At 35.7% G+C, this 10,784-nt stretch overlaps 1 protein-coding gene across 25 annotated transcripts in view; it reads right to left on the bottom strand.

The window, feature by feature from the left end:
• LPP (LIM domain containing preferred translocation partner in lipoma) overlaps positions 1–10,784 on the bottom strand; it is a 613,522-nt gene that overhangs the window by 308,679 nt on the left and 294,059 nt on the right. For all 25 annotated transcript variants that reach the window (XM_025042205.1, XM_025042204.1, XM_015599903.2 and 22 more), the window contains one exon: positions 10,239–10,361. In XM_025042205.1, coding sequence (XP_024897973.1) covers positions 10,239–10,361 — 123 coding nt within the window. The remainder of the gene's footprint in view (positions 1–10,238; positions 10,362–10,784) is intronic.

Here is a 10,784-nt window from a genome sequence, read left to right as displayed (position 1 = left end):
TAAAATCAATTGTCCAGAAATGTAATGGTTTATTTTTGGACTCTCAATACAATTCTTTTGATCTAATGTATACCTGATGCCAGTACCACACTGCTTGATTCCTGAAGCTTTTTAATAAGTTTGAAATTGGGAAGTGTGAGTCTTTGCTCTTTGCTCTTCTTTTTCAATATTGTTTTGTTTATTGTGGGTCCTTTGATTTTCCATATGAATTTTGGATTCACTTGTCAATTTATACAAAGAAGAAAGCTGGAATTCTCAGAGGTACTGCTTTGAATCTGTAGATCAATTTGGGCAGCATGCCATCTTAACAATACAACTGATATTTGAATAACACAAGGAAAAGGGAAGCTTACCCCCGCGCGCGCGCGCGCACAAACACACACACACACACACACACACACATGATCTAAAATCCATGTATAACTTTTGACTCCCCCAATAGCCTACTGTTAACTGGAAACCTTATTGACAATATAAACAATCAATTAACACATATTTTGTAATGTTCTAGGTATTACAATACCTAGAATAAAATAAGCTAGAGCAAATAAAATGTTACTAAGAAAATCATAAGGAAGAGAAAATACATTTACAATATTTATTTTTAAAAATTTGCACATAAATAAACTTGGATAGTTCAAACTTGTGTTATTCAAGAGTATTATGCCTATCAACCAATAAACACAGAATTTTTATCCACCTATTTAGGTCTTCTTTAATATTTATCAACAATTCAACAGATATTTTGTTGAACTAATAGTAAATGAATAAAATAAAAAAATAAAATGAATAAATAAATGAATAAACCAATCGATAAATAAGAGAGTGAGAGAGAGAGAGAATTCAAGGAGCTCTTGGAAAAACACACACAGTGACCATCTTCTTGAATCTCATTGCCCTTCTAAGACAGCCACCTTTTACCTGTGTTTAAGATACATTTCAGTCTTTTTCTCACATCTTCAGCCATAAATTCTATAGTTTCTTTCTCTTTTGCCCATCTGATATGAGAAACAGTGGGAGATAGGTGATGGTCTGAATGACACATTTCCATTCATACCCTTCCAGCTCCAGGAAACTTGTTCTAACACAGACCACCCTGATTCTCCCTCTTTTTTTTTCCCCCCGTTTCTTGTTGTAAGGTCTGATTTACAAGTGACTGGAAAAGTAGACTTCTCCATAAGCAAAGTTAAACATCATAACTTTTAGCTATGGTAGGCTGTCTGATGAGAAAAGGAGCCCTAAAATTAATATTACATAGACTATTAAGCCATCTACGATGCTGTTTATAAAAACTGTTTCCTAGCTTTGGTTACCCTTGTAAGAATTAAATTAGCATATTAGCCATTTGGGAAATAAAAGATCACATTGTGTAGATTGGTTGGTTGAGAAAGCCAGGAAGATTCCATATTGCTAAGGAATTAAGCACCTCTAGCAGAACCTAAGAGGTATTATTTTCCAGTATTTTCATGTAAGTAGTACAATATCAAGATGGAATTAGAAAAATTTCAACACACTTCAGGAATGATTCAGGTAAATGGGCTTATGTGTCTAACTACCAATTCATGCTTTCTGAAATACCACATTTCTTAAAAGAAAGAAATAATTATTCTACATTATTAGCCACTTTAAATCTTATATTTTATTTTCACCACTTAATATACTACTTTAATGGATCCATTGTTTACCATCAATGTTAGCAAAGAATCCATTTAGAATTAATTTTCTCTTTTAAAAAAGTCTGAAGTTTACATATTTTAAGAATCTTCATAGACACATACACGTAGAAAGTTTACTTCCACTTTAAAAAAAACATGAATTAGATTTAGGAAATTTATTTTGAAATGAATTATAATTGTCATATACTATGACATAACAAATATCAGGTTAGGAAGCATCAGAAACAATGTGGTAAAGGAAAGAGGGCATGAATCATAGAAACTTGAACGAGTCATATGATTATTCGGCAGATTTTTTTTTTTCTTAAAAAAAGGAAGCATATATCAATTTATCAGTCAGGTAACTTTTTGTCTTCCATCACTGAATACAAAGATTTATCACATTGATCTTTGTATTAGAAAACACTTGAGTAACATATGGTCCTCTCTTTATAGCAGTACTATATAGGATACAGAAAAGAACTCGGTGTTTGTTTTTATATTATCCTAATAATAATAGTATACAGAAAAGAACTTGGTGTTTGTTTTTATATTATCCCAATAATAAGAGAATGGGTATAGTATTGAATTATAACCCAAAATAACATAATCTTCTCAACCAAGTGTACTGCTTTCAAGTGATATAAGGCAACGCAGGGAGAAAGCTAGAAATTTTATCTAAATCAACAGATACCTTTAAGTTGTCCTCTCAAAACTCATTCACCACAGCTATACTTATTTTTTATTGGTGCAAATACATGTAAACTATGGAAAAATTCAGAAAACAGGTAAGCTTTGTCATTCACTAATTTGATGTCAATTCCAGACTAAATTCTTTAGCAGATTCTAGGTGTGGATACTTGCATCATTGCTGGATTTGATGACATTTACTTATTTATTCAACAAATATAAATTTGCATGCCTCTTGTGTGCCAGGAAACAAAAGATAATCTTGCTTTCAAAACTTCATTGTCTGATATTTATCACAATTGTTTCTTTACTGTTCAAGTTTAAGGCATAATATGCTTTCATATTGTTTCCATAATAGAGACATATCTTTACATAATGTCTCTATAATATATAATATAATACTCTGTGAGGTAAAATTATTAGAATTTTTACTTTACTTTTGAGTAATTTATGATTCAGAACAACAAAACACAATCCAATTTCCTTCTATAGTCTTGAACCCCAATATGACAGCATAGTGCACATCTGAGTCAGGGCCCAGGGACCACAGCAGAGAGACACATTCCAAAATTCTCAAGTGGCCCACTTACAAGTAAAAATTACACCTGCTGACTCAATGGCAGTATGTGCCCAATTTACATCTTTCATTTCAATAAAATTCCAGTTTACAAGGAAATATGTAGGTTCAAAAAACAAATTAAGCTTCATGTTTGCAATTACACATTCTCTGAAAGGCAATGTATGACTTTCTTGGTAATTTTTCCAGTGTGAAAAGAACCTTAGCAGGTATGCTCCAATGTGATATTTTGTGTAGGGACGAATCAGTTACTCACCATGACAAATGGTGGTATGTAGAATTGATTATTAATGACCTCCAACCTTCTGTCTAGAGAAACCATCATTATCATCACTATACTTTAATTTGGCTATAATCCACATGAAAGAAATAGGTGTCGAAATGGACAGATCAGGGACGATATCTTATCTGAAGTATGGTCTTTTCTCTTAAAACACAACACTCCTATGTGTTTGCCATGATCAAGTCTAATCATTTTGAGTAAAAAATACAGCTAGATTTGTATTTTGTAGTTTAGTTGCTTCTCAAATTTAAAAGAAAAAGAAAAGGCACCATGGGGTTTCAGACCAAGGCCACTACCAAAATAGATATTTAAACAGTAGGAGAGGAGGAAAGAAACAGGGAAACCAGTCCTGACAAGAAAGCTCTTCAATTTTGCAAATGTGATGTGTGCTTCTGCACGGACATAGGGCTAATTATTTCCACTAAGTTGCTGTTGTAAAATGAAGAAGCTCAACAGGCAGCTTTGTGCGTTTCTTTTTAAACCAATGCCTGAATTGAGTGATTCTGTGTAATACAACACAGTCATCACTGAGCTAAGGTCTTGCAAACAAATCAGAGCGAAAGGCTACCATAGGGGCCATAGCCAGGGTATCATAGAAGAAATCCCTACCCTTCCCCAGGCTCCAGCAGCGCTGGCTCCTCCATGGTAGTCAGCAGCAGATGCCTGCTCAGCTTTGTCCTGCATCACTGCTGGGAGCTAACCTACACATGAACTCGGAGCACACTCTTAGACTAGGGCACGTAAAATGGACATTTTTGTGCAAAACTTTTGTAAAGGTGCAATCCAAGGTAGTTTTTTGGCCTAAATTTCTTCTCTAAAAATATTACGTTTTTATGGCACTCAAAACAGAGATTTAAAGTTAATTTTATTATGCTCATCTCGTATGACACAAACACAAACATTATCTTTAAAAAAAAAAGAGGGGGTATAAAGGTTATTGAGATGCAATTATATACAATCTAAAAATTAATTGCCCTTCATCAAACTCATGGTATGCAACTCTGAGTCAGCTAACCACTCCACCCCTACCCTCATTGTGATTTAACTGTTGACGTTTTCTGGCAGGTACAGACTGATTTAAAATAACTCAGATCTTTTAAGCATGGGCATTGCAAGAATTCGATCCTTTTTTTATTTTAAAATGGTATTTTTGCACATTTTAGCTTACTATACTCCAATTGCCATCATACATATGAGATTTCTACAATGTTTCAACTTTCACCATAGCTCTCAGAGAAAGCCATTAGTAAATAGATAATGGAGACACATAGACAAATGGGTTTTTTTCCAGTAAATCATGGTATGCTCCTAATTTTTTCCCAGAAGAATACTGGAAGAGGAAGGTGACACTATCAACACCTATTCTCTTTTTCAACAGCATAAGACCCAGTTCTTATCTCAATTCCCAAGAAGTCAACCAAAACAGCAAGGGCCCAGTCTACACTGATAGTCTGCATCTCATCATGCAGTAACAGCTTGTTGCAGCTTTCATCTCCCAGAAGCCTACATGTTTGGGTTGCACTGAATAATATGAAATATTAAAAATTTAATTGCTAATTAATCTCTCCTGCAGCTGCTCATGGCTTTTGCAAGCTAGAACAGACAGCACACAAGAATAGAAGCTCCATGGCACCACAAGACTCCACCCTGATTACGCTGCCTGTAAGCCCTCAGGCCATATGAATTCCTAATAAAAAGCCTTCCATACAACACACACACACACACACACACACACACACACACACACACACACACACACACCTCTGAAATAATTTCTCAAGTTGCCTCATAGATTATTGCTCTATGAAAAGAACTCAGCGTGGGAGCACTGGAATTGCAATTAAAGACATGTACATGTGACCAAACAACATTTATGTTCTCAGTTTCCAAATAGACTAAGAAATTACAATACTTTTTAAATGCTTTAAATGAGGAAGACAAACATAGCATTCAGAAAGGATAAGCTTCAAACCTTCAAAGACCTGAAGACTTAAAGCAAGTTCCAGACGTAAACCAACAATCCCAAAATGAAATCAGAAGAATTGAGTGACCTGTTGCTTAAGGCCAATATCTGATTTCTTCTAACTCTAGAACAATAGAGTATCTCTGCAAGGGAGAATAATTGTAGTCACCATGCCCATTTTAGAAATAAAGAAAAGAAAGCTCAGACTGGTAATGTGTACAGTTCACACAAATGGAGCTCTTTTTAGAAAGCTGAGCACATGGAATTGAGAAGACAGTGCTCTTCTTATTGGCAGACTTGGAGTCCAGGCTATCAAACTATGCCCAAGACAATCCTTATCCCCAAAATTTCTCTCTTTTTTTTTATTCTAGTCTAAATGAGGATAGTGAAATTGCTTTTGACCAATTCAAAAGCAACCTGATTGAAAAATTATTAAATCCCCAGTTACCATGAAATATTAATATAAGATATCTGAAAGTTCTTCCAAGTCATGTAGGCACCAGCTCCAACCCTATCGAACTCACTGCAGAGAAGAAAAGGCAGCATTGTACTAGGAATCAGAAGACCAGAACACTAGCCCTCATTCTGCCAAAAGAAGAAAAAAAATCAAAAGTCCGTGATTTATCTTTTGTCTTCTAAGAAATCAAGAGAATTTTAAACTGAACCCTTGTGTAGCTCTTCTGAAGAGTCTAAGCTGTACTTCTAGTAACAAATGATGCCAGATGGATGGGGTCTAGATATACAGTAACTCAGATACTGTACTATCATAAATTTTCTGTATACTTTTTGAGTTACGTTTTTGATTTCTCTACTCTTTTGTTATGTTTCCAAGACATATTTTAAAGAAAGTACCAAAAAAGAGAGACATTTTGGAATAAACTAATTTAAATACTAAACAGAATCTAACTATCCCTTGGATGCTGTTGTCATCCACAGAGAATGATTACATCATGTTTCAGGAAAAAGGAAAAGAATCATTCCTCCTGCCTCTGAGTGACACTGAGTAGTGTACATTGAGTACTTTCCCATTCTGGGCAAAAATTTTCTTTCTGTAAAGTAAGAGTTCGGCTTCATGACCTCAAGGGCCCACCTAAGCTCTGATACTCTATGATCATACCACCTCCTCCTAATTTTCACAATGATTCTTCTAAAACTATTCCCTAATGCACAAATTTTACTAGTTAGAAATTTTAGTTCCAAATACTAAGTTAGTTTAATTGCTTAGCTCTGTGCAGTGTACGGATGTACATTTTTATATCTTATTTAGAATATGCTAAAGGAATTACTCCCAAACCCACTGTAGGCAGAAACACTATCTCCCCTAAATTCTACCTCTTGCTATGAGAGTTCTTGGGCATCATGAAGGCTATTTAGGTATTAACTGCATGTGATTTCATCTACCTATTCCCTTTGCACTCCACATACCCTAGATTGCATTTGAACTAACTTGTTCTTCAAACAAGGCATTCACATTCAACATTCCTTGACTTTCTCATTACTGTTATTCTAGAACCTTAAATCCCATGACAGAGGCAGCCAAGTAAACTCAAATCCTCCGAGCTCTGTGGAGTCCTCTCTGACATTTGCCCAGAAAGGTATAAAGCATAATGTTGATATTCCTATTTTTGATTTTCCAACAATTTCACGATAACTTAAAGTAGCACATTGAAGACCTTCTTTTGAATTGCTTCTGTGTTTGTCTGTTCTCTAAGATCAGGAATTACTCTAGACCAAGAACATATTGATATAAAGCTTTATATTTCTAATGCCTGATCATTAGTGGGGTTTCAATAACTGTTAGGCAAATGAATGAAAATGTAGAATTAAGCCACATTTCCCAATAAAAATGTGAATGAGTAAGTGAACAGAACTAAAGCTGGGAAATCTGAGAGTAGAAAGAGTCTCTTTGGAAAAAGGAGTAAAACGCTCCATAAAATCTATCTTCAAGTGCTCAGACATTTTTTTCAAAGTTGTTATGTGAACAGAGCTCCTTTGGACCTCTAAGTATATAAACATTCTATATATATTATTATTTTCTCCTAGGTCCATGAGTCAAAACAGCCTTACAAAGGTGATTCAGAGGTGGGTTCAGGAAAGCACATAACACATGCTTGAAACATGAGAAGTCACAGACCTACTAGCCTACTTTAAGTAGTCAGGTGACTCAATGGATTTTGCAATTTGTTTTGGATCAAAAATAAAAACATCAAAGTTGAACATTAACAGTCTACATTTCTAGGACTTTTCAAGTACCTTTTAATTATAGCACAACACAGTCTACTACAGACATCATCTTTTCTTGGCATATATTTTTAATATTTTAAGTGTGTGATTATTATTCTCACAACATATAATTATGTGAACCAATAAATACTAACACTTCTAATTCAGTTCCACCACAGTAAAGATAATTCAAAAGGATGAGTTATATTTCTCAATTAACTCTTGCTTTCCTAAATTAGAATAATAAAAAAGTTAGAAAGGATCACTCTTTAATTTCTGAAAGGAATGGGCTCATTACAAAAAAAAAAAAAAGTAGATTTTACCTTAATTCTCAACTTATTCTACTTAAAGTTTATCATTATTAACTTTTTTTAACTTTCTGAATGTTTTTCTCTTTAGGAGAAAGCATACTCAAGGGACACTGTTACTCATATAACTGATTTCATAGTTTTTGTCATTGGTAAAATCATTTAAAAATAATCCCGATTTTCTCAATCTGGTTCTAGAACTTAAAATCAAACATATCTAAATTCAGGGTCCAGCTGTACTCACACCATAGTCCTATGTACAAAGACAAGTCACTAATCTGTTAAACCTTAGTTTCCTCAGCCTCAAAATAAGCACATCGTCTATATCTCAGAGCTGAGCTATCTATGTCTTACTTAAGTGAGAGTGCATGTGAAAGCGCTTTACAATCAGTAAAGTACTGTCCAAATGTCAGTGATTATGAGTTTGTGTACACAATAAGATTGCTCAAACAAAAATGTAGCTACTCAGTAAACCCATTAAAATGCAGTAGCTTATGGAAGACATACAGAGACACAGCCTTAAAAAATGAAGGCTATATTAAGCAAAAACCACCAAGCAGAATCTCTCCAGTATACATTAGGGCATAAGATCTGAGGCGAGGCAAAAAAAAGATGAAAGAAAAACCCTATTTTAAAAAAGTGAGTGGGGCACAGACAGGTGAGTGCAGTGGCAAAGTCAGTGGCCTCGATATCCTGAGAAACTGGGCTTGAGGTATTTGCTTGAGTGGAAGAGGAAAAATGTTTAATATCAAGCAATGGTCAGAAACTAGGAAGTAAGCAAAGCTTGCTGGAGAATATTCTTCAGACCTGGGCCATTCCACCTGCATCATTTCCGAGATGGTCTTTCTTCCTTTGTTCCATTTTCAGAATGAAATTTAGCTTTCCTCTGCCTAAGAAGCTTCAACTTCTCCCCATTATCTATTAAAGAGAGGCCAAAATCTTAATCTGGCATTCAAACTTGTCCCTAGGTTGTCACTGGGAAACCTTCCAGGCCTACAGCCACTTCGAACCTTCAGTGGCCTTGTCTACAGCCTCCTGGCAGCCTGGAACTTCCTTGCCTATGGCTCAGGTTATTCTCCATCACTGTCATTATCTAATATTACTATTCCAACCTTATCTCCAGCTGAACACATAAGCCTTCTGATAAGTCTTCTCAGATTCTGCCACCTTCAAAGGTACATATCACTCTTTTCCTTATGTTTCCATAATATGTGCCATGGTTTAACTTATATCCTGGGCTCTGAAAGGTGACAACTTGGCCCTATACTTTCTTTTTCAACCATCTACTCTTTGCCTAACAGTTCCCCCAAAGCCCACAGCATCTGCTGCATACCTGCCTCTCAGTACATGTTTACAGAAATAAATAGCATTTCCACTACTGATAGGTCTCGTGAGACCAAGAGCAAAGAGTGTTTTTTGCCATGTGCTCCCATATAGCTGACAGTCCCATTATGTGTCTAGAAAAGGTAACGGGAATATGTCTAAAGGGGAAAGCACTGTCACCTTATGTGCAGTTCATTGTTGAAATGACTGACAGCAGAGAAGCAGAACTGGTTTTAAATTCGTGAAAGGAACCATCGTGAATATAGGAGCTGCTATTCAAGAACAGGAGTGAAACTCAAGAGTGCCGTATGCAGTCACTTAGTCAAACACAAGAGTCAAACAACCCAGTGACAATAGTGTCGGTTCAATGCTTGCAACTAGAGTTCTACTGGCTGTCTTCTGAAGACCAGAAGTCCTGCAGTCGATTTGCTATTTTACCTTCTCAAGACCTGAAAGAAATAGGGAATGACCACTAGGGATGGAAAATCAGCTTCTGAAATGCAGATAATAAACTAAGATGAAGATAAATAGCCAAGGTCCAAAGTAATCAAAGAAATGTAAAACAAACAAACAAAAACTGATAACAAGGCACTATTTGCTTTTTAAAAACACAGATTAATTGCTATCACCAAATTCTGGTGAGACTAAGGAGGAACTGGAAGTTTCAGAAAGAAAAGTAAAGAAAGTGGTCATATTCCTCGATGTAGAAATCCTACTCTTAGGAATTTGAGGCAGAGAAATAGCTCCAAAGAAAATATGCACAAACATGTCCCTCGAAGCATTACATACAACAACCACTAAAAAACGAAAGCTGCCTTACATATAGAATTTCTTTACAAAGGTACAGTCTTCACCTTAACTTTAGCATATCCATGCTGAATCTTATCTGTTAAGACTATAACGACATGCAACAAAACATGCACATACGCAAAGCCAGAAAAAGAGCAAGGCTATGGAATAAGAAGGGAATTATCTTGCATGAACTTTTTGTGCAGTGGTGTTGTCATATTTTAAAGAAAATATTAATAAAATCAATTTAAGAAGTTTCTGTCTGTTAACATGTTGATATTAAATAAAAAGACAATTTAGACTGTTGATTGACTCTGAGAAGATAAAAAAGAAAAAAAAAAAGAAAAGGAAGGGCAGTAAGCAGCAGCTTAATCTTTCAGATAATTGTAAAGCTGGCAATCTAGAGACATTTCCAGATAGCTCTTACCTGTGGGGGCCGGGGCTTGTAGGGGGAACTGCACTCGAGGTCAGCTAAGATGCTAGTCAGTGAGTCAATCTCAGCATCCAGGCTGGAGCGTCTCTCCTCGAGGGTCTTACCTCCAGGGTTTCCCTGTCAGAAGCAACACAGACATATTAAAAAAAGAAATTTTCAGTTTCCATTGACACTAGTCTGAGTTCGAATTCCTCAAGTTATGGTGTGGCTTTGTCCAAGCTTTTCTGCACCTTTTTCCCCCTTCATATAAAACCTCAGTGAGATAGTCTGGAGTAGAATTATGCTTTTATGACAAATAAGAAAGCTGAGAGGTATACGGTGATTTTCCTAAGGTCACACACTTATTTTTTGATGAGTATAAAGGTAAAAGGAAATAAATATCTCCATCCTCTATTCAGGAAGCAGATTCAACTGGGAAGATATTACAAGCTCTTTGTGTTCAAAAACCATTGCTTTGGATGATGACATTTTAGTTGGAGCAGGAAAGGGCAAGGGTGGGAGACTAACATTCCAGGAAGAGGAATCAGCGGGGAATAAGTG

The sequence above is a fragment of the Pteropus alecto genome, unplaced genomic scaffold (assembly GCF_000325575.1).
Source record: "Pteropus alecto unplaced genomic scaffold, ASM32557v1 scaffold88, whole genome shotgun sequence".
Taxonomy (NCBI): domain Eukaryota; kingdom Metazoa; phylum Chordata; class Mammalia; order Chiroptera; family Pteropodidae; genus Pteropus; species Pteropus alecto.
Note: the sequence above shows the minus strand (reverse complement) of the source record. Positions and strands in the feature narration are given on the sequence as shown.